The sequence below is a fragment of the Ammospiza caudacuta genome, chromosome 28, assembly GCF_027887145.1.
Source record: "Ammospiza caudacuta isolate bAmmCau1 chromosome 28, bAmmCau1.pri, whole genome shotgun sequence".
NCBI lineage: Eukaryota > Metazoa > Chordata > Aves > Passeriformes > Passerellidae > Ammospiza > Ammospiza caudacuta.
The window spans coordinates 2,976,138-2,999,035 of record NC_080620.1 but is presented as its reverse complement, the minus strand read 5'-3'; the positions used below and the strand labels follow the sequence as shown (position 1 = coordinate 2,999,035).

General features: G+C 58.7%; 1 protein-coding gene across 1 annotated transcript; it reads left to right on the top strand.

Moving 5' to 3' along the window:
* Window positions 1-1,589: 1,589 nt before the first annotated feature.
* On the top strand, window positions 1,590-22,463 carry PIK3R2 (phosphoinositide-3-kinase regulatory subunit 2). Its single transcript, XM_058821240.1, has 16 exons — window positions 1,590-1,688; window positions 8,756-9,479; window positions 13,605-13,697; window positions 14,067-14,129; window positions 15,048-15,179; window positions 15,369-15,570; window positions 15,836-15,921; window positions 16,189-16,294; window positions 16,381-16,479; window positions 16,604-16,784; window positions 16,971-17,096; window positions 17,339-17,481; window positions 17,685-17,861; window positions 18,082-18,153; window positions 18,350-18,520; window positions 19,351-22,463. The coding sequence occupies exons 2-16, from the start codon at window positions 9,140-9,142 to the stop codon at window positions 19,541-19,543; spliced, it is 2,184 nt and encodes a 727-aa protein (XP_058677223.1). The 5' UTR covers window positions 1,590-1,688; window positions 8,756-9,139; the 3' UTR covers window positions 19,544-22,463.
* Window positions 22,464-22,898: the final 435 nt, after the last annotated feature.

The window sequence follows — 22,898 nt, the reverse complement described above, 5'->3', positions numbered from 1 at the left end:
TCTCTACCCAACAAACAACAGCTCAACCCAGCATTTCTCCCCCCTTTCTACCGTTTTCTGGCCTATAAACGTTTCCATTTGTTGATGCATGTTCTGGCCTCCCCTCCCCTGCCGTGGTTTGGTGACAGGGGCACATCCCTGGTTTGCCAACCCCGCTGCCATCAGGTGTCACCGTTACCCCGGTGGATTTTTGGGCTGCGTGTTGGATTCTTTTGTGCACGTGTGGTTTGTGCCAGGCTCCGTATCCCGCTTCTCCCGTTCAACTGGTGCTGTTAAACCCCCCCAAAAATGAGCAACCAGAGCTGCTCCGTGTTTCCTTTGCTTCTCCCTCCTCTCTCTGTAGGAAGGTCTTGGGAAGGCAGCGGGGTTTTGGGGAGACACCGGGCACCCCCGGTGGCATGGAGGGGCTTGGCTGCACACTGGTGGCGTGGGTAAGGTGGGAAGAGGAATTTTTTAAAGTGGGAAATGTCTTAAAAGCCGAGGGGACTGTGTGTTCCTGCCCAGCGCCCGGCTCTGTTCGTACCTTCGGGAAGTTTTATGTTGGATTAAAATCGTCCCTTGCGCTGAGTGTGGTGTCCAGTGGCACTGGAGAGTGCAGGGCAGCGAGTGCCCGCTCTGGGGGTGATGGCAGGGGGTGAACAGGGTGCCAGCACAGCTGGGAGGGGAGGGAGGTGGCCCTGCAGTGGCACTGGGAGGCTGGCACCCAGCCTGGCTCTGGTACCGGTCCTGGTGTGGTGCTGGTGCCCGGAGCAGCGTCCCACACCCCAGTGACCTGTGCCCAGGGCAGTGCCCCGTCCTTGGTGCCACACCCCACTCCAGGTATGCCTCATTCCTAAATCCACGCCCCACTCCCAAATCCATGCTCCATGCTCTGTCCCTGTCCCTGTGCCGTGCCCGATGCGCCATGCCCAGTGCAGTGCCCTGTGTCCGGTGCTGTGCCCAGTGTCCAATGCCTAGTGCAGGGCCGGTGCTGTGCCCTGTTCCTGGTTCAATCCTGGTTCAATTCCAGTACAATCCCAGTTCAATCCTGGTTCAATTCCAGTACAATCCCGGTGCTGTGCCTCATTCCCGGGACAATCCTGGTACAACCCCGGTTCAATCCCGGTGCTGTGCCCTGTTCCTGGTTCAATCCCAGCTCAATTCCGGCTCAATCCCGGTGCTGTGCCCCGTTCCCTGTTCAATGCCGGTATACAATCTCGGTTCAATGCCCGTTCAATGCCGCTACAATCCCGGTTCAATGCCGGTACAATCCCCGTTCAATCCTGGTTCAATCCCGGTTCAATGCCAGTGCTGTGCCCCGTTTCCGCTTCAATCCCGGTTCAATCCCGGTTCAATCCCGGTGCCCGATGCGGTGCCCGCTCCATTCGCCACCAGGGGGCGCCACCGCGCCCTCCCTCCGGGCTCTCTCGGCTCCTTCCGGAGAGTCTCGCGGGAGGGGCGGGGCCCCGATAGCGATCGGGCCAGGGGAGGGGCGGGGCCGGGGCCTTCGGTCAGCTCCGTCCTCTGTCGTCTGCTCTCGGTTATTTCCGGGATAGATTCGGGCAGTTCCGTTCTCTCTCGTCGGCTGTCGGCTGTTTCCGGGGCGGGTTCGGGCCGTTCCGGCGGCGCTCGGGCCTGTCCAAGGCTCCGCCGGGCCGGAGGCAGCAGCGGGCTGGAGGCGAGCGGCGGCGGATGGGGCCGGCGGAGAGGTGCGGCGGGGCCGGGAGCGGCGGGATCGGGATCAGGGGCATCGGGATCGGGGACAGCGGGCCCGGATCGGAACCAGGCCCAGGGTGGGCGTCGGGACCCCCTGATCGTGAGGCGCCCCGGGGCTTGGCTCTGTCCCTCAAGGGGCAGCCTCGAGGATGTCCCCGGACCCTTCGGGAGCTGCCGGCGCAGGGTGTCCCGCTGCCAGGACACTGCCACTGCCGTGTGGCTTCGCCGTGATGCCGGGGCTATGCCCCCCGGTCCCCCCCAGGGCTGATCCTGTGTCCTCCCATTGACGGGGCTGGATCCCCGATTCCTCCCGATCCGTCCCTGTCCCCCCATTGTCGAGGATATGCTCCCCGGTCCGCCGCAGGGCTGTCTCTGTGTCCTCCCATTGCCGGGGCTGTGGCCTCCTATCCCCCCCCCCCCCCCCGTGCTGTCTCTGTCCCCCCATTGTCGGGACTGCACCCCCCCATTTCCCCCCGAGCTGTCCCTGTCCCCCTCGCTGCCCGGGCTGTACCCCTGATCCCCCCTGAGCTGTCCCTGTCCCCCACGTTGTCGAGGATATGCCCCCCGTTCCGCTCCAGGGCTGTCTCTGTGTCCTCCCATTGCCGGGGCTGTACTCCCTGAACCCCCCCGCCCCGAGCTGTCCCTGTCCCCCCATTTCTGGGGCTATGCCCCCCAATCCCCCTCCGAGCTGTCTCTATCCCCTCCATTGCCGGAGCTGTGCCCCCGATCCTCCCCCTCCCACCCCCGAGCTGTCCCTGTCCCCCCCATTGTCGGGACTGTACCCCCCCTATTTCCCCCTGAGCTGTCCCTGTCCCCCCCCCCCCCATTGCCAGGGCTGTACCCCCTGTCCCCCCCATTTCCCCCCGAGCTGTCCCTGTCCCCACCATTGTCGGGACTGTACCCCCCATTTCCCCCCGAGCTGTCCCTGTCCCCACCATTGCTGGGACTGTACCCCCCCTATTTCCCCCTGAGCTGTCCCTGTCCCCCCCCCCCCATTGCCAGGGCTGTACCCCCTGTCCCCCCCATTTCCCCCCGAGCTGTCCCTGTCCCCTCCATTGCCGGGGCCCAGATCCCTCCTGGTTGTCTGCAGCCATCACAGATCCCCCCCCTGTGCCACTGTCCCCACACTGGTGACAGTGCAGGGACCCCCCATCACTGAGGGTCCTGGGGGTCCCGTGGGCCTCTCAGGTCCCAGCTCTGTTCCCCCTGCCCTGGGGCAGTTCACACCCAGCAGTTCCCAGGCTGGAGCTGGTGGCCCAGGGATGTGCCAGGTTCAGCCCAAGGGTGGCTTTGCAGGGCATCCCCAAGCCCTGGCTCTGGCATGAGCCCCCCCAGTGCTTCCCAGGGAGGTTGGCCATTGAATTTCTTCCCTTCCTGGGGATGTTTCTCAGCCCCTTGAGGAGGAAGGCTCCCATGGTCTTGTGCCTCCTGAACTGGTGGTCTGTGATCAATGAGGGGATAAAACCAGGGGGTAAAACTGTGGAGAAAAGTGAGCTGTGAGGAGCTGGAGCAGCCCCAGCGCTGCCTTTCAATGGAGCCGAGGCTGCCTCTCCTCCCATTAATGCAGCTTTGATTTCCCAAGCAGCTCTTGGAGCCGCTGGGGAACTGGCCCTGTGACTTTCTCTGTGAGAGCAGAGAATGGAGACAGCTGAGTAAATATAGCCTAAATCACTGCTTTCCTGGCCATTCCCCCACCCTTCCCCGACATGCCACGGGCTGCTGTGTCCCCGAGGCTGCACTGGGCTCTGCTCTAGCCTTCCACCCTGTGGGAAAGTCCAGGGCATGGTTTGGTTTCTTTGGTGGCTCTCTTTGACGTGGGCAGCTCGCGCTTCCAGCTTCGTGGCACGGCCTCGTTCCTCCTCAAGCTGATTTCTGCCCCAAACCCCAGCATTCCCAGCTCACTGGAACAAGGTTTTAGGCACACAGGAAAATCCTCTGTGCCTGCAGTTGGGTCTGGCTTGGACAAAGGCGCTGGGCTGGAAGGGAGAGCGCGGCTCAGCTGGAATGTGGCGAGCAGCAGAGTGGTTTGCGGAGCCAGTTTGGAGCCGTGTCAGAGCTCTGAGTGCCGGGGTGTGTTTACAATGAAAAAGAGTATTTATAATATCGAGGGCTCTTTTAATTCCTCTGGGAATCTCTGGAGCCGCAGCTTGGAGCTAAAGTAGCTGGGTAATGGAAGATGAAAAGCAGACAGAGGAAGGGATGGTGGATTTCTTCTTCTTCCTTCAAGTTGGAAGGTCTTGGCTCTCTCACCAATATCCAAATCATGCTGCTCTATTAACTTGGGTGCTTCTTACCTCGTCGGTTACTTCATGTGATTGCTGAGCTGTGCAGAGCTGCTAATAAATCATATAAATTCCAAATACCCTGGGGAATGTGATTTTAAGCAGATAAGTTAGCAAGAGCAGTTGGATTTTTTTTTTTTATGTACTCAGGTTTTTTTTAGAACTGTAATTTTTTTGCCAAAATCCATCTCCTGGGTTTCTATATCCCTAAAGCCAGCTCCATGAATGCTCCTAAAATGGAATTAGTGTGTTCTTGCTGTGTGGGGGATGGTGTAAAAGCAGCTTGGAGTGAGGTGCTGGGGCTGGTGATGGGTGCTGGGTCCGTCTCTGCCCACTGCCAGCAAATAAAAGTCTCTGGCCACATAAAAATGTCTTGTAGGCAGGAGAAGAATTTTTGTGAGGTGGTTAAGAAATAACAAGCTTCAGCTGGAGCAAGGAAGTTCAGTGTCTCTGGACAGTGTGAGAAGTCTTGGAGTAGGTGTGCAGACTGAGGTGCTCTCATACTGTCCAGCCTTTGAGCAGGAGGTCTCTGGGACCTCCAGTGGTCTCCCAAAAGCGAGGATGGTGTTGGTCATCTTGTTTTATTCAACTCCTTGAATCCCTGCTAATCATGACATTGACCTTTTCAGTGAAATATTTCAGATATTCCTTCACTTCCTCGGGCTTTGGTGAATAAAGCAAGATATTTAATGAGACTCAGGCGTGAGCAGGAGATGCTCAGTGTCCCTGGCAGAGGTTGGCTTGTGGTTGTGGGCAGGAGCTGCTGCTGGCTGGCTGGGAAGCATTTTTGGTGAAAAGAAGAGGTGAAAACTGCCTTGGCTGTCCCATGCCTGGCTGGGGCACGGCTCAGGCATAGCTCCCCTCCTCCCCTGCAGCTTTTCCCTGTTTGGAAGGAAATACCAGCTGGCTTGGCAGCACCGTGGCCGGCCCGGGCTCGGCTCTCCCTGCTCCGCTGGCTGCTTCCCCAGGGGCAGCTGCTGGAGCGCGTCCAGCTCCGCTTCCCGCCCGCCCCAGCTCCCTGCAGGCTCTCCCAGCTCCTTCCCCCACAGCTCCTCGTGGCACTGCTGCCTCTAGCACGGCCTGCCTCATGGCTCCAGCCTCGCCAGACCTTTCTCCAGTCATTGTTCCTGCCTGGGAGCTCAGGGGTTTGCTGTGCTGTTTGTCCTGGTTATGAATCAGGGGTTGCTGAGCTATTGCCCTCTCTGCCACTCGGTGGGCACAGGATGACCCATGGTGTGCTTGCCATTGCCAGCTCCAGGAGCTGAGGCCATCAGAGCTGCCCTGGCTGCGTGGGTCAGAAGGATGTGATGCAGCAGCAGATGTCACCGTGGCAGGCAATTCCCTGTCCATTTTTATTCCCATCCATCATTGCATTGTTCTGTTTTCTCTTTTTATTAAAGGAAAAGGTTGTTCTTTTTGTCTGTAACTTGCAGTTCAAACTCGATATGGTGTTTGTTTTGCTCACTGAGGATCTGATGTAACTTGGAAAGGTTGGAGCTCTGTATACTGGTGTGAGCATATTCTTCTTTTAAATGTTTTTATGCATTCTTTCCTCTCTCTGCAAGGAAAGTAACTCAGTCTTGCTTCAAGTCAAGCTGCACTTTGAACTTCATTTGGAACTGGGTTAAAAAGCACAGGAACCACATTTAAAATGTTAAGATGCTTTTATTTATGTGCTGGGCACAGACAAAAAGACTTGTAATGTGTTTTTTGTTTCAAACCGATGTATTAAACAAAGAAAGTATTGACAGCAGTTAATGAATCGAGGGATTGTTTCTGGGCGCTGAGATAGATTTACCAAAGGTATTTAGCTGTCTGATGCATGGGATTTTCAGAGCAGCCTAAGCAAGAGCTCGCCAGCGCAGACACACGAGGTTCCTCTCTGAGAGCTGAGCAGAGCTGGAGCTGGGCCCAGCAGAAATCTTTTGGCGAGGTGCTGCTCTCTCCTGCTCCGAGGTGCGCTTCCAGCCGACAGGCTCGTGCGTGTCCCGGCCTCTCAGCGCTGCCTTCCCTCCAAAGAGCTGTTCCAGGGCTTGGGAAGTGTGTGTTCCCAATCCCCAGACCTCTGCCAGCTGCTCTCCAAGGGTGCAGCTCAGCCAGGGAAGCCTCTGCAGGACAGAGGACAGCTGTTGCCCCGGAGAGGACGGTGCTGGCACTAGCCATGAGGATTTGGGTCTCATGGAGGGCTCCTCACTCATGTTCATGAGCACTCAGTGCCCACCTGGGCTGAGTGTGAGGAAAGCAGGTGAGGCTTCTCCAGGAATAGCCTGGCTCTGAGTTGTCTGGATTTTTTCATGTGCCCAGTGACCTGCTGGGACATGGAGAGCATGGTGGCACAGAGCTGTGCCTGCATTCCCACCCCAGGGAAGAAGGCTGTGAAGGAGTCAGTTGGAAGAAGCTGTGGGACCTGCTCTTTGGAGACACTCGGTGCTCCAGAGTCACTCTCCTCTTCCCAGCCCTCCACGCAGATCTGCTTTTAAAAGCTACTGAACGAGTTTGCCAGGCCTGAGCGTTTTGTCCTTCCAGCCTCTTCAGCTGCACCGGCTTGTTGGAGACGCCTGCAGTCGGGGCTGGGATCCGCGGGTGGAAGCTGGGGGGAGCCTGTGGGGGAGCCTCGACCCTTGCTGCCTCTGGGTGCTCTCTGGAGTCTGTCCTCTCTGAGAGGAGCCACTCTGGGTCTGGGAGGAGCTGGAGCTGCCCGTGCCGTGCCCAGCGGCCACTCAGGCCCTTGGCATCCAGACAGTGCCCCCGGCATGGCGACTCCGCTCTGGGGGACCCTGACAGGCAGCACTCAGAGGGGCAGCCAGTCAGCCTGGTCATAAATCTCTCTTTATGCTCTGGATTATGAAGTAATATTTTCCTGGCCAGGGCTGGTTGGACTGGGGAAATGCGGGCTCTGCTGCGAGTTCCTTGCAGCCACTATCCCAGCACGATGGGAGCTTTCACAGCGGCCATGCTGGGCTGTGCTGCTTGCCCCGTGAACACCAGAAACCTCTGTAGGTTCTCTCCATGAATTCTGCAGTCTGGTGTTGCTCCTGGAGCTCTGGAGAAGCTCTCCAGCAAGTTGGATCAGGCTCAATCCTGTTCCCCACCCGCCTCTGGCCGCAAGTGCCTCACCTCCCCGCGGGCAGTGCCTGTTCATTCATGGCAAAGACAGCCCGGCTGGGACGCCTGCCCGAGCTCAGGCAGGCGGTGCGGGCTCTGGCTGCTGCACAGGTTTCCTGTGCCATGGCCTCTTTGTGCCTTTTGTCCTTGTCAAGGGAAGGAGCCCTGGTGCCGAGCTGGAGATCCTGGCTGTGAGAGGTGGGGCTGGCTCCTCTCTCGGGGGACTCACCCCGATCCCAGACTTTGTGGCAGCACGTGCAGATGTGGTGACACGTGCAGGGGTGATATACCACGTGCAGGAGGAAAAGGGATTTGTAGCTGATATGAACTGTAAAGTATAACTGGCCCGGAAGGGTTATTTTGAAATCCTGCAGATCACCACCGTTGGTGCCTGTCACAGAGTCCAACCAGCAGTCAGAGCAGCCCTGGCTTCGTGCCATGCTTGGTTGTTCATGACCCCTCTGGGAAGGGTGTCCTGGCTCCCTTTGCCTCCTCACCTCCCTCTGCCCAGGCTCCCACAACCCTGAGAAGCACCTTCCTGCTCGCTAATAGTTTTCAGATGAGGCTCAAGAGTTTGAGCTGGGTTTGGTGGTTTCTGGGCCAAAACAGCTCCAGCCTTCAACAGGATTTTAGCAGCATTTGAGCAGGCCCAGGGTGTCCCTGGGAAGGCTGGGTTCTGGCTGCCCCGGTGCCTTGCAGGTCCGGTCCTCAGCTGCACGCCATTTCTGCAGGAAGCAGAACTCTGGGATTTGCCTGAGGGAAGTGGAAAACTGGCCTGTGCAGCCAGGAGGGGATGGGAAAAGAGGACGTGCCTGGCTGGTGGGAATGTCCCGGCTCGTACATCTCTTCAGCAACATGTTATAACCCAGGTTTATTCTTTTTGGTGGATTTCTGGGCAGGGCAGGCAGCATATTCAATTTCTCTCTGAATAGCTGAAAGGCAGTTAGGAGCTCTAAGTAGACTTGAAGGCATCTAAAGATTATTTTAACTCCTTTTGCCTCCATCTCTGCAAAGAGAACCTGTGCCTGCACTTGATGCTGCTGCTGCTTTTGAAAAGTTCAAAAATTGACTTTTTGCTCAGAGCAAAGCTTTGAAGTGCTGTTCTGTGGGAATGGCAGCGCATCTCAAAAGCCTTTTGCTGAAAGCGTGGTTAACCTACATTTGTGGGCAGCTCCCTTCAGAAGATGCCTTTGTGGGGGATTGCATGGCAAGATGTAAAGGTGAACAGTGAAATGTAATCGATTTAACAAGGGAAGGTTAAATCTGTTTGTTCTGCTCCCATTCAGGGCCTGCAGCTGGTGGGTGCAGGGTCACCCTTTTCTGTATGCAAAAGTTATCCTGCATAAAGGCTGTTTTGTCCCACTTGTTGTCTCCTTGTTTGCATAAGTGCTGCGAGGAGGGTAAGCTGAAGAAGCAGGGGTGAACCTCTTTAAGATGCAGAGCTGGTGCCTGGCTGTAACAGAGAGGAGGCAGCGTTCCTGCCCGCAGCCACTGGCTCCTCTCTTTTGGGAGTGTAAATCCGGATTAGCATGCCCTGCTTGGATCCAGGGCTCTGTTAGGTAGGAGAGAAACGAGTCCTGCCTCTCTCAGGTGAACCCCTGGTTTGAATGTTGGCGTGTCAGGAGGGTGTGGAGTGCCTGGCTGTGCAGTGACAATTCTTCTTCTCTTTGCAGGCACTGGGAAGGGGAACGTAGCGTGCCACGCTGTTCCAGGCTGGGAGCCTACTGTGCTTTTCCTCCCCAGACTCCAAGAGACTGGTTTTTTTGGTGAAACAGACCCTGATCTCGGGTTTCTTTGCTGCATGCCCGCTCACCAGTGCTGGATTATGTTCGTCTCCTTCTCCCTTTGCTCCATAATTTGGCTGAATCGTGGTTTCAAGCTGAGGAAAAGGGGCTGCACCTAAGCGCTCCTGGGCACCCACACCAGGCTCCTGGGGTGCTGCTTCACACAGAGACAGTTCAGAGTGCTGATGGGGCAGAGCTGCCTCTGAGGGCTCTCCTCTCCCACCTGGAACGTGCTGCCTCACCCTTCAGAGCCCTTCTCCCCCGGCAGAGAGGATGGGCAGCACCGACGGCTTCCAGTACCGCGCGCTCTACCCCTACCGCAAGGAGCGCGAGGAGGACATTGACCTGCTGCCCGGGGACATCCTGGTCGTGAGCAAGGGGGCCCTGCAAGCCTTGGGCTTCAAGGATGGAGATGAGCAGACCCCCAATCAGATCGGGTGGATCCTGGGCGTCAACGAGCGCACCAAGCAGAAGGGGGACTTCCCTGGCACCTACGTGGAGTACGTGGGGCCGGTGAAAATCGCTGTCCCCTCACACCGGCCCCGTGTGCAGAGACCCCTGCCTGCCACACCCGGGGCCACTGGTGGCCGTCTGCCCGAGGCTCTGGAGCAAGGTAAGCCCTGCTGTGTGCCCTGTTGCTCTGGGGCACCTCCACAGTCTTGCTCTGTGACTGGCTTCATAGGACAGCAGTGAAACCCTCAGCTCGGCAGCACTGGGTTGCCCCACCAGCAGCAGTACAGTTGAGTCACAACCAAAAGCCAGCCTCTCTCAGTGCTGGCCCAGAGGAAAGCACTTTGTTCCTCCAGCTTGTCAATCTGCTCAGCAGAGCTTCCTGGGGTGAGCTTTGTCCCACTCTTACATCTCCAGGATCCTTCTCCCCCTCTGTTCTGCAACCAGCCAGGATCCCCACGGTCCCTCTCCCTGCTCCACTGAGTTTTGCCAGGCTCCCTCCCTTCAGGATAAGTCCTGACCTCTCCCAACCAGCACCTCCCCGCCCCTGCAGCGCCTGGGGCAGTGCTCCCTGCCAAGAGCTGCTCAGCCCTGCTGAGAGACACAATTACTTGTCTCTGGGCAAGAGGAGAAAAGTCAGGGTCTAAAAGAGTTCTTCTGAGAACTGGAGCTAATTGCTTGTCTGCCTGGCAGCCTGCCCACCCCGCGGGTCGCAGAGCCCTCGCTGGGGCCAGGCAGCCACCCTGGGGCTGGGCATGGGCTGTCCTGCACCTGCAGCTGCCTCCAGCCTGCCTGGCCTTGGCACAGACCCGGCCTGGGAGAGCCAACGTGCCTCAGCCCTGCCTGTGGAGCTGTGGCAGCTGCCTGCTCTCAGCCTGTTTGTTTGGCTCCCAGGCACACAAACCCCGTGGCCAGGGCTCAGCAGCCCCCAGGGTTTCCCCCTTCTACTCTTCCTTTGTGAGACCCCCACCTGCAGTGCTGAGTCTGGGTCTGGACAAGGCAAGAAAAATGTGAGCCTGTTAGAGGGAGTCCAGGGGAGGCCACAGAAATGCTCCTAGGGCTGGAGCCAGGCTGGGAGAGCTGGGGGTGTTCACCTGGAGAAGAAAAGGCTCTAGGAGACCTCACTGTGGCCTTCCAGTGCTTATGTAAAAGAGGGAGAGAGGCTTCTTATACAGACAGATAGTGATAGGACAAGGGGGAAGTTTTAAATTAAAAGAGGGAGAGATTTAGATTAGATGTTATGAAGACATTCCTGACTGTGAGGGTGGTGAGGCCCTGGCACAGGTTTCCCAGAGCAGCTGTGGCTGCCCCATCCCTGGAAGTGTTCCAGGTCAAGCTGGATGGGGCTTGGAGCAACCTGATCTAGTGGAGGATGTCTCTGCACAAGGCAGGGGGGTTTTAATGGGTGATCTTTTAAGGTCCCTTATAGTCCAAACCATTTTGTGATCCTCTGGGGGGTGACAGCCGCACTTGGCCTTCCCATGCCTGACAGATCTCGTGCTGGTGTCCATGGGAGGAGCGGGGTCAGCAGCAGGAGCTGGAGAGTGCCAGGGAACGCTCCCAGCTGGCAGTGCTGCATCCTCCCCGTCCCTCTGTGCCTGGGAGCCACGGCTACCCCAGCAGATGCTTCTGGCTGTGTGAAAACACCTCTGGGGTCTTACGAAAGCAGGCTTGTGGGGCTGGTGCAGCTCCCTGCAGCTGCCTCCCGCTCCCGGAGCCGGAGGGGCGGCCCCAGGAAACATCTCCGCAGGGTGGGAATGCGGCCGGGCCCTGCTGCGTTTGGCTTGGCAGGAGAGCCTGACCTGAGTCATCCCGCTTGCAACCTGACTTTCCAAGAAAGCTGCTCCTCTCAGGAGCCTGGGATGTGCTCTGTGCTGCTGCTCTGTGCTGCTGGGATGTGCTCTGTGCTGCCTGTGCTGCCCTTGCCTGCACAGTGCTCCCTCTGGGGCTGGATTTCTGCCCTTCTCCTCTCCCCCCTCTTCTCAAGGAGGCTTGGTCTGGGTGGTCAAAGATGCTGGTGGGGTCTGTGGGAAGTGGAACAAGGTATGTGCCAAAGCTCCTGAAGCACAGCAAAGACAAATTTGGGAAGGAAAGCAAAAGCCAGCCTCTCTGCATCGTGCCCAGGGATGGAGGGTGGGGTACCAAGGCAAGTGAGACCAGCTTTGTCCCACTCTTACATCTCCAAGATCCTTCTCCCCCTCTGTTCTGCAACCAGCCAGGATCCCCATGGTTCCTTCCCCTGCTCCACTGAGTTTTGCCTTGTCCCTGTCCCCTGTGGGGCCATCCCCAAAGCCAACCTCCACTCAGGACATAGGCAGGGCCTGCAGGGAGGCAGTTCAAACACCCAGAGCCTGCTGGTTTGATCCCTCTATGAGCCATTCACTTAAGAGCTGGACTTGAAGATCCTTGTGGTTCCCTTCCAGCTCAGGATATTCTGTGATACTTTATTTCTGCATTCTGCTGGAGAGACACATTTTTGCAATGGAAAAACCGTATTTGAGCCAAGCCTGTGTTATTTCTTCACGGTGTGCACTTTAGGAGGTGCAGAACCATCTCCTGGCAGCTCCTTCCCTGCTTCTCAGCTCCTGCCCTGGCTGGCAGGGACCCCTGAGCCCCTCAGTGTCCCTCGTGGAGCAGGGCCAGCCCCACAGCTGTCCCGGGAGCAGCGTTGTACCGCTGGATTTACGAGCTGCTGGTGTTTGCCTTCCGCAGAGAACACGAGCGGAAAATGCGGCTCGGGAATATTTCCGCAGCTGCCCGGGCCGTGCTGTGAGCAGCCTTGTTCACCACGGCAGCCCAGCCCGGAGGCCCGGCAGGCTCAGGAGTTGCTGCTGGCTCCCCGCTCTGTGCCTGACAAAAAAAGACAAGCTGCTGCCTGCTGAAGCAGCACATTCCCGGCCGGGCCACGTGGGCAGCGCCAGTATTTACTCTCCTTTCAGTTCTTCCCAAGGGTCAGGCAGGGAGCTGCCAGCCTGGAAGTTTGCCTGCAGCTTCCCCGCACCAACACTGTGCCCAGGAGCTCGCTCCATTGTGGGATTGTCCCCCCTTCCAGCAGCACAGGCCTTTGCAGAGCTGCTGGGTGCCTGACCCGTGTCCTTCCCTTCCCTTCCCTTCCCTTCCCTTCCCTTCCCTTCCCTTCCCTTCCCTTCCCTTCCCTTCCCTTCCCTTCCCTTCCCTTCCCTTCCCTTCCCTTCCCTTCCCTTCCCTTCCCTTCCCTTCCCTTCCCTTCCCTTCCCTTCCCTTCCCTTCCCCTGGCTGTTGTGTCTCCCCTCGAGGCCCTGGGTGCAGGAGGCTGAGCTGGGTGCTCAGTTCCAGCTTGCTGCACCTTGTGGTGAGACCACACCAGGCGAGCTCGGGTCAGATCCATGACAACGGAGCTGTTTCGCAACGGGGAGCAGCCTCTTGGCTCTGCCTCTGCACAGTGGAGTGTGCTGGGTGTCCTCACCCACTGCGGGCTCCCCAGGGTCTGCCAGGTGCTCTGGACCAGCCTGGAGGAAGCTCCTGCTCGGGCTGGTGCTGCTTTGGAAGGGGATGGAGCCTGGCACCGCTCATCCCTCAGCAAACCTCCTGCTGGCAGCTCCTCAGCCAGGCCTGCGTGCTCCTGCCCTGGCATGCACAGGGGAGGGGGTGCCTGCAGCCAGAACCTCAAGATTTTCTGGAAGTGGCAGTGAAACACCACCTGACACGGGGCTGCAGATCCCCCAGGAATGGGGGGATGCTGGTCCCGTGCCACGGGCTGGCTGTGCCCTGTAGCAGCTTGCACAGAGGCTGTGGGCTCACGGGGAGGGGGAGGCACAGGGCCGGTTTCCATGTTAAACGAGCAATCAAGGGCAGGAATTTGCTGACACGGCGTTCTGTCTGAATCGCTGGATTAATCACAGCTCACCACGAGCAGAGTGAGCTCCCTGGCCCCGCTCCCCTGCCAGCCCTACGCAGCCCCTGTGCTGGGCAGGGACCCAGCCCTGAGCTTCAGGAGCCCTGGTAACCCCTGTGCTGCCTGCCCGGGGGGCTACAGGTCACCAGGGGGGTGGGCTCTGTCTCCAGGCCTCAGCACAGAGCAGCAGATATCTCCCTGTGCACACCCAATCAGGGCTGGAGCTCAACAAGTGCTGGCTCCTGGCAGGTTGCTTGCAGGCTGCGTGCTGTGTTTGCCTGGGCCACAGCCTCACAGCAGGGGCCACGGCTTTCCTTGCTCCTGTTGGGAGTTGCCTGGGTTGTGCCCTGACCCAACTCAGCTGCTGAGGGCTGAGCTGGTGCTGAGCCCTTCTCTCCCTCCCTCTCCCCCCAGGGTCTCCTCTCCCGGACTTGCAGGAGCAGTTCAGCCCTCCTGAGATTGCTCCGCCGCTCCTGGTGAAGCTGGTGGAAGCTATTGAGAAGAAAGGTAAGGGGGCGATGCTGATACACCCCAAAACCCCACAATGAAACCTGAGCTCTGTGGGACACACAGGACACAGCTGCTCTCATCTTCCTCCCTGGGCTGAGCTGCTGAGGCCCATGAGGGTGTTTGGGTTGAGCACCTACACGCACTGGGTGGGTGCTGGGGTTTGGGAAGTGTTTCCCAGATCCCAGCCTGGATCTGTGCCATGGTGGAGAAATGGGGCCACTGAACCGAGTGTCGTCGGGGCCAAGGGGGCTGCAGCAGGGGGTTGGCTTGGACACCATCCAGGCCTGGCCATGCTACAACCATGGCCCAGCTGGCACCGAAACAGTGCCTGTGCTGGAGCTGACAGCAGTGTCCCCCCTTCTGCAGGGTTGGACAGCGAGATGTTGTACAGGACATCTGGCTCCGAACTGAGGCAGGCGCTGAGAACCGGTAAGAACCAGCTCGGCGCGGTGGAGGCGAATCGGCTCAGATGGAGGAGATTAGTGGATGTGACAGCGCCAGCAGTAATGCAATCCAGGCCAGGCTCGCCTGTCCCCGGCAGTTCCTGACTCCCAGCACGCTGCCTCTGGGGCTGGGCTGTCCCCATCCCAGCACGGCCTTGTCCTGCGTGGAAGGGATGGGACAGGGGGGATCCCTGGCTCCATCCGTGGGGGGCTGGCTCAGAGACTCGCAGGCAAACAGCAGACCCCTGTGTTTGTCCCCTGCTGTCTTTGGGGTGCTCTCCTGATGGGCTGGTGGAGGTTTCTCTGGCTCTGTCATGGCACTAATAAGCAGGGGAGGATCTTTGAGCTCAGTTTGGTGGCTGGAGCCGATGTCTGTGCTCCCAGGGAGCCCTGGGAGCTGTCTGCCTCTCGGCTGGGCTGGGGCCTCATCCGGCACCACGCTGGCGAGTCCCCTCCCGCAGACGTTCCTGCAAACCCCAAGCACACAGTGCTGCCAGGCTGGGCTCTTGGGACAGGCTTTTTGTGCTTCCCAAAATGCTGTGTTGGAGGGAGGCGTGTGGCTGCTCAGTCTGCGCTTGACTCTTGCTGGCAGCAGAGAGCAAAACTCTCACCCGAACTATACCTGCTCAGAATTCTTGTGTTGGGGTTCAGAGCAAAGGTTGTGAGTACCCAGAATGACCTCTGCCCTCTCCCAAGGGGAACTGCTGGGGTTCCCAGAGCTAGCTTATTTATGGGGTGCACATCCTCTGTCACATGAGCTGCCTGAAGGCTGCCTGAGCTCCCTCGTGGTGCTAATGAGCTCTCATGATAGCTGGCTGCTGTGTGATAGTTTCTGGGATGGGTGTTGGCAGTTGGGTGCCCAGTGCCGTGTCCACCCTCCCATGGGAAATCTGTGCCCTGACAGATTGGACCCTGGGTGACCTGGAGGCCCTGGACGTGCACTCCCTGGGCGAGGCACTGCGAGGTTACCTGCAGGACCTGCCCTCCCCCGTGGTGCCAGTGTCAGTGCACGGAGATATCCTTCGCATCCTGCAGGGTAAGGGCCTCCCTGGCTGCCTTGGGAATGGGTGCCTGGGTGGGGTGGGATATTAAAATAAGCCTGTCCCTATGGGGCCTGGCACACGGCCCCCAGTGCTGACAGTGCTCCTGTGCTGTGACACAGCCGGAGCGTGGAGAGTGGTGCCGGCTGTCCCAGCTCTTCCCTCGTGTCTTGTTCTCTCCCCAGAGATCCCCCAGGCAGAGAATTGCCGGAAGCAGCTGCTGCTGGCCCTGGAGTCGCCTGCGGTGCCGCTCCAGAACACGCTCACCCTGCAGTTCCTGCTCCGGCATCTGGGGAAGGTATCGCAGCAGGCCGAGAGCAACAGCCTCCACCCTCGGGCCCTGGGAGAGATCTTCGGGCCCCTGCTCCTCCGGCTGCCTGGCGCCAGGTACGTCAGGCTCCTGGTCCCAGCAGTGCTCCCAGCTCCGGCCACTGGGCCTGCCAGGACAAGGAGTCCAGTCCCTGCTGGGCTGCACGTGGGATTGAACTGCTGGCAGCACACAGAGGTGGGGCTCAGAGCTGGGACAGAGCCCTTGCTGCCCTGACAGCCTCAGGTCTGGCAGCTGGGTGAGCCAGCTGACCCCAGGGGATGTGGGAACAGTGCCATGTTGTACCCCACAACTGTTCTTAACTTGTCTCTTCTCTCCCTGCAGCCCGGAGCTGAGCCCTGACTTCTCCGTGCTGTTTCTGGAGACACTTCTGCAGACAAAGGAGCTGGAGCCAGAGCAGTTGCCTCCAGGTACTGAGATACCCCTTCCCTGGGGCCTGAGGCACTGGCATTTGTGGGTGTGGACTCTCTGCCCCCATGATTGGGTTGCTCAGGGCGTTTTGATAGCCTGGAGGCCGGCTCAAGGTGTTCAGCTGCTGGAGATGTGCCTGGAGCAGCTCTAGGAAATGTGGTGGCCAAGGGACCTTCCTGGGCCAGTCACTGCAGGGAGTGGGACTCAGGGATTGCCAGTGAGGAGCTGGGATTTGGGCTCACTCTGTTTCATCCCTCCTCTCACAGCCCTGCCTCCCAAACCGCCGAAGCCGAAGCCCAGCGCAGCCAGCCTGGCCAACGGGAACAACGCGCCCTTGCAGGACGCCGAGTGGTACTGGGGGGACATTTCCAGGTGAGGCAGCTCACACCTGGGGTGCCCTGTCCATCAGCTGAGCCCTGGGGCCACCTCCCAGGCTGTGACCATCCTGTTCCTCGCAGGGAGGAGGTGAATGAGAAGCTCCGGGACACACCAGATGGGACCTTCTTGGTGCGTGATGCCTCCAGCAAGATCCAGGGGGAGTACACACTTACACTCAGGTAGGGCCTTGGGATCCCCTGGGAGCCTCGGGGATGCAGCTTGTGGGACATGTCCCTGTGCTTCCAGGGATGCTAGAGATGGCTGGGGTGGTGCTAAGTGCCCTCTGCTCTCCCCTGCATACAGGAAGGGAGGCAATAACAAGCTGATCAAGATCTTCCATCGGGAAGGCAAGTACGGCTTCTCGGAGCCGCTGACCTTTGGCTCGGTGGTGGAGCTCATCACCCACTACAGGCACGAGTCACTCGCCCAGTACAACGCCAAGCTGGACACCAGGCTGCTCTACCCCATCTCCAAGTACCAGCAGGTGAGGCCTGTGCTGCAGGGACATGGCTGGCAAGCACAGCCTGAACCAGGGGCGTTTGTTCATCCATCCCTGTCCCTTTGGGAGATGATAATGTCCCATCCCTCTCCCTGTGTGCTGGAATGTTTTGTTGTGGGGTTTTGTGGGACCAGCTGGAGCAGGTCCTGACTGAGGCTGTGCTTATGGCAGGACCAGGTGGTGAAGGAGGACAGCGTGGAAGCTGTGGGGGAGCAGCTGAAGGTTTATCACCAGCAGTACCAGGACAAGAGCTGGGAGTACGACCTGCTGTATGAGGAGTACACACGTACATCCCAGGTATGTGGGCACTGCTCTGTCACCCCCTGAGTGCTGGCAGCCACCCTGCTGTGCACAGGGGAGACCAGAGATGGGGCACCTGTTGTCTCATTTGTCAGCTCATGGACAGGCACTCCTCAGAGGATGGGCTTTGAAGAGGGGGATATTTTGCCTGCAGCAAGGACAGAGCTGCTTTGGGGAAGGTGAAACATTTCTGCAAATGTGCAGAAATGTTTCTCAGCTTTTCCCTCCCTTGTCCCCAGGAGCTGCAGATGAAGAGGACGGCAATTGAGGCCTTCAATGAGACGATCAAGATCTTTGAGGAGCAGTGTCAGACACAGGAGAAGTGCAGCAAGGAGTACATCGAGCGCTTCCGGAGGGAGGGCAACGAGAAGGAGGTGCAACGGTGAGCATGGGGGTGGTGGGGGCCTGCCCTACCTGCAGAAGGGCCCCAGGGGCTGCAAGGATCCTCCTGGCTCAGCACAGAGCCGAGGCACGTGGACTCCTTGTCTCTCCAGCAGCATGCTGTGGGCTGGAGCTGGCAGGCTGCCTCCTCTGCCTCCCCCACTCTGGCTCACAGCCTAAACCACCCCCCCTTATCTCTCCCAGGATCCTCATGAACTCGGAGAAGCTCAAGTCCCGCATCACAGAGATCCACGACAGCAAGATGAAGCTGGAGCAGGACCTGAAGAAACAAGCCTCGGAGAACCGGGAGATCGACAAGCGCATGAACAGCCTCAAGCCAGACCTGATGCAGCTGCGCAAGCTGCGGGACCAGTACCTGGTGTACGTAGTGCCCCTGCAGCGCTTCCCGGGAGCCATCCGCCTGCCTCCCGCGGGGCTCCGCGGCTCGTCGGACCGGCTCGCAGCCCGCTGTGGGCTGGAGCCGCTCCCGCAGCGCGGCCTCGGGGCTCGGCGCTCCCCGGCAGCGGCGGCTGCTGCCCTCTGGTGATGGCCGCGCCCGGGGCTCGCTGCGGCCGCGCTCAGCTCTGCTCTCCTCCCCCAGGTGGCTGACGCAGAAGGGTGCCCGGCAGAAGAAGATCAACGAGTGGCTGGGCATCAAGAACGAGACAGAGGAGTGAGTGTCCTGCTCGTGTGCTGTTGGGTTTGGGGGATGTGGGAGCACAGGCTGTTCAGCTGTTTCTGCCCGTGCTGTGGGCAAATCCCAGGATGTCTTCCCTGCCTGATGGGCGATGGCAGCTAGCAGTGTGGGGAGATGTGGGGGCCACACACTCAAATTTAAGGAATCTGACCCTGCCTGTGCTTGATTACAGCCAGTACTCCATGATGGATGATGAGGAGGAGCTGCCCCACCACGAGGAGAGGACGTGGTACGTGGGGAAGATCAACCGTGTGCAGGCAGAGGAGATGCTGTGTGGGAAACGGGACGGCACCTTCCTGATCCGTGAGAGCAGCCAGAAGGGGTGCTATGCCTGCTCCGTGGTGTGAGTATCCATGTGTGGGTGGGGTGGGATGGGATGGGATCCATGGAATGGGATGGGATGGGATGGGATCCATGAGATGGGATCCATGAGATGGGATCCATGGGATGGGATGGGATGGGATCCATGGGATGGGATCCATGGGATGGGATGGGATCCATGGAATGGGATGTGATGGGATCCATGAGATGGGATCCATGGGATGGGATGGGATCCATGGGATGGGATCCATGGGATCCATGGGATGGGATCCATGAGATGGGATCCATGAGATGGGATGGGATTCATGGAATGGTATGGGATCCATGAGATTAAATGGTATGGGATCCATGGGATGGGATGGGATTGATGGGATGGGATGGGATCCATGGAATGGTGTGGGATCCATGGGATGAGCTGGTATGGGATCCATGGTATGGGATTGGGATGGGATGGGATGGGATCCATGGGGTGGGATGGGATGAGATCCATGGAATGGTATGGGATCCATGGGATTAGATGGGATGGGATCCAGGGGATGGGATGGGATAGGATGGGATGGGATGGGATGGGATGGGATGGGATGGGATGGGATCCATGATGTGATATGGGATCCATGGAATGGTATGGGATCCATGGGATGAGGTGGGATGGGATGGGATCAATGGGATGGGAGGGGGCTGGCCCAGGTTGTGTTCCCACATTGCTCCACCCTCCCCTTGCTGGATGCTGGAGGTGACAGCTCCCATCTGCCTTGGCTTCTCCAGCCAGGGCCAGGTGTTTACACTGCTTTGGTGGCCCTGCTTGTGCTCCCTGTCGCACTGCTGACGCAGGCTCCTGTGTCTCCCTGGCAGGGTGGATGGTGACACCAAGCACTGCGTGATCTACAAGACGGCGACGGGCTATGGGTTTGCTGAACCCTACAACCTCTACGCCTCCCTCAAGGACCTGGTCTTGCACTACAAGCACACATCCCTGGTGCAGCACAATGACTCCCTGAATGTCACGCTGGCTCACCCGGTCCTTTCCCAGCCACCAGCCAGATGAGCAGCCCATGCACAACACAACAGCTGCCTTCAGCTTCTCCCCAGGGCGCTGCTTTCTGGCTCTGGACTCTTGCACCCTGTATAGTTGAGTCTCTGTGCTCCTGCTCCTTCAGAGCCTCTGAGATGTCTGTGACCGTTTCTGATGTCCCTCTTGGTCAGTAGCTGAAACCCGTGTTGGCTGATGGGACAGAAAGGCTGGGCTGTAGATTTGCAGTGGCCTCCAGCCTCTAGGAGGTGGGATCCAGTTGTGATTGAATTGCTGGGGGTGAGCACAGCCGCCTCCCCTTCCCTGACAAGCAGGTCAGATCCCTTTCTTGCTGGCAGGTCACCCCGCTGCGCATCACTGTAGAGCTTTGGTTCTTGATTCCTCGGTGCTGGGACCGAGGGGTTCCCTGCCTGGACACCCGAGGAGGCAGAGGAGGAGGAGGCTCCACTGAGTGTGTGCATCCTTCACTCTCACTTCTCTGAGTGGCCTCGCAGGCTGTGATGGTGTCTGGTACGAGGGGTGCTGCTCTTGCATGCAGAGACACATTTAGGAAGGAGAAACCTCATCCTCAGTGGGGCTCCCTGGCTGAGGTCTTCGCTCCGTGCTGTGCCCCACCTGGCCACCATTCCCTCTTGTCATAACCATCTCTGGAGTGTTGCTGCCTGGGCTGGGAGGATCTGCTTAGCCACGAATCTCCCACCTTAGCTGTGCCAACGAAGCTGTGAAACCCGTGTTGGTACCCGTGTTTTCCTGGCAGGATCTGTGGCATGCACAGCTCGTTGTTTCCGGCCGGTCTCGGTGACTCTGCACACGTAACCCATTGAAGCTGACTGTAGCTCTGTAAATATGGTTCTTTTTGTGACCAGCTGCTCCCCTGGTGCTGGTGTTTTCTGAGCCCCCAGTGCCACCCCCAGCGTGGGCAGCAGCTGCCAGGCTGGCACAGCCCCGGGCCCTGCAGCTGAAGCAGGAGAGGGCTGCAGTCCAACGCACACTACAAGCCCTACCTGCAATGAAGGACCTCTCTGCTGCAGGAGGACACATCTGTGGGGCCCAGGGCATGCTGAAATGTATCTGCATGATGGTGAACTATGTATGCAAAGCACTTAAATCATGGGTACTGTATGGGGCCAAGGCAGGGCTGCCCAGCACAGCTGGCTGCTGCAGGCAGGGCGCTGTGTCTGAGCTCAGAGGGCCCCAGGGCAGCCCAGGTGGGTCTGGAAGAGCTTTAAAAGCTGAGCTGAGAGTTGAAGCCATGGTGGCATTTGCTTTCCTGGGTTATCTCAGCTGCCTGGCTGGAGGAGAGCATTCTTGATCCTCTTGATTTCCCAGAGTGGCTCCTTCCCTCTCTGGGGCTCCTCCTTGGGACAGGCAGGTGGATGCTGTGGAGTTTGGCACTTCTGTTTCCCTTTGCAGCTTGGGTTCTGCTGGATCCATGGGGTGCTCTGCTCATGCTGTGCCTGCATCCTGTCCTTGATGTGCCACCTGCACTGTCCCTCCCTCCCTGGCCAGCTCTGCTGCTTTGCCTTGCTCTGGGCTTGTCCCCAGATCCTTCTGGAGCTGGGGCTGCTGGAGCAAACATCCCATTCCTGTTGCTTGTGGCAGCTCTCCTCTGCTCAACTGTACAGCCCCATTCTGTGTTCTGCATGTTCTCTCCAGGCCCTGGGCCCTGGTTTTGGGTCTGGTTTGTCAGTGTTTGGTGCCCAGGTGCAGGCAGTGGGTCAGGAAAGCTGTGGTTGGCTTCGGGGATCACTTGGGAAAAACTGCCAGGGATGAGTAAGGGAATAATTTGGACTTGGGCACGTGAGAGATGCGGGCACGTGGGCCTGGGGCAGGGAGGCTCAGTCCTCACAGCTCTATCCAGAGTTCTCCTGGGGCCTGTGGAGTGACCAGGGGGCTGCACCAACACTCCAAAGCTTTGACAGTGTTCCACACCTTTTCAGCCTGGGGCTCTGCTGGTCCTGTGCTTGTCCCTGCACTTCCAGCACATCCCCAGATCCCAGGATAGGCTGCAGGCAGATGAGATCCTCAGCCCCTCATCCCATGGGCTCCACCACCACCCCTAAACGAGCTTGGGGCCACTCCTGCCTGGGGGATTGCTCCCTGCTCATGGCAGGACCTGCTGAGCATCTGGAACAGAGTCTCAGCTTGAAGTTGTCACCCGTCAACACTCGCTTGGTGCTCACCTGGCTTTGCTGCCCAGGGAAATTCCAGCTTCACTTTATCCTTTATGTGTTTTTCTCCTTTTGGCTGAATTTCTGTTGTTCTCCCCGTGCTGTCCCTTCCTGCTGTCCAGCCACAGCCCAACGGGGGTCACAGTCACCCCTCCTGCAGCACTGCCTTCCTTCCCTGCCTGCTGGCAGCCTGTCCTTGACAGGGCACTGCTCACAGCGTCCTGTGTACGACGAGGAGGAAGATGCCCTTCCCCAGGGCTGCCTTTCCCTGACGGTGCTTCACCCAGCTTCCCCCTGCTCTCCCTGGACTGGGCTCCCCCAGCATTAAAAGCTCCTTGTGATTTGTCCTTTTTGCTGCTTTGGCTCGTTCTGAACCCGGCCGTGTTTTGAGGCTGTGCTTTGCTGCTTGTGACGCCCGCGTCCCCCAGCCGAGCCGCACGCCCACATCCCGTGGGTGCCACATGGCTGTCCCTGCTGCCCAGGACACAGTTTGGGGCTTGTCCCTCCGTGTCCCTGCTCTGGGGGGGCTCCCCCGTGTAACCCCCAAGGTGCCAGTGGAGGCTTTGTGCTCAGAGAGGACGTGGTGGCTGCGTGAGGTTTTAGTTTCTAGGTATATGCAATAAAGAATAACCTGCCCCCCCGAGCTGTCCGTTACCAGCAGTAGTGCTCTCTGCTCTTTCTGTTGATGTTTACTAATGTAAACCCAGTATTTGTTACTGTAAGAGGAATTTTTTTTTTTTTGTACGGTACTTCGAAAAAACCCACAAAAAACAACCCAAAAAAAAAAAAAAAAAAAAAAAGGAAAGAAATAAACAAAATAAACAGAGTTAATGAAGCAGGCTGCTGGATTGCTGTGGGAGGTTGTGCGGGGGCAGGAGAGCCGTGGGGCCGTGCCCCAGTTACTGGGTTGGGTGCAGGATGTGACCCATCGCGCCAGGATTGTGCACACCGGCTTTGTAGGGCTGAGAAGGGGCCGGAAACAGCGGCTACAAACGGGGGAACCGCGAGGTTCCCGTGATGGAACTCGGGATATCTCGGGCTGCATCCCCTTCCCGCACCGGAGCGGCTCCGTCCCGCACCCACCGCGGCTGTACCGGCCCCCAGCTCCGTTTGCTGCTCGGGGAGCTCCACGCGTGGCTGCTCGGGCCGGGTTTCACTGCCAGAACCCTCGGGGAACCGAGTCCCCAGCCCTGGGACAG

Bases quoted from the DNA above. Each gene is read 5' to 3' on its own strand.
- PIK3R2 (XM_058821240.1), top strand. From the start codon at position 9,140: ATGGGCAGCACCGACGGCTTCCAGTACCGCGCGCTCTACCCCTACCGC. The intron at 15,180-15,368 runs GTAAGGGCCTCC...TTCTCTCCCCAG, and splicing joins TATCCTTCGCATCCTGCAGG to AGATCCCCCAGGCAGAGAAT. The intron at 17,097-17,338 runs GTATGTGGGCAC...CCTTGTCCCCAG, and splicing joins AGTACACACGTACATCCCAG to GAGCTGCAGATGAAGAGGAC.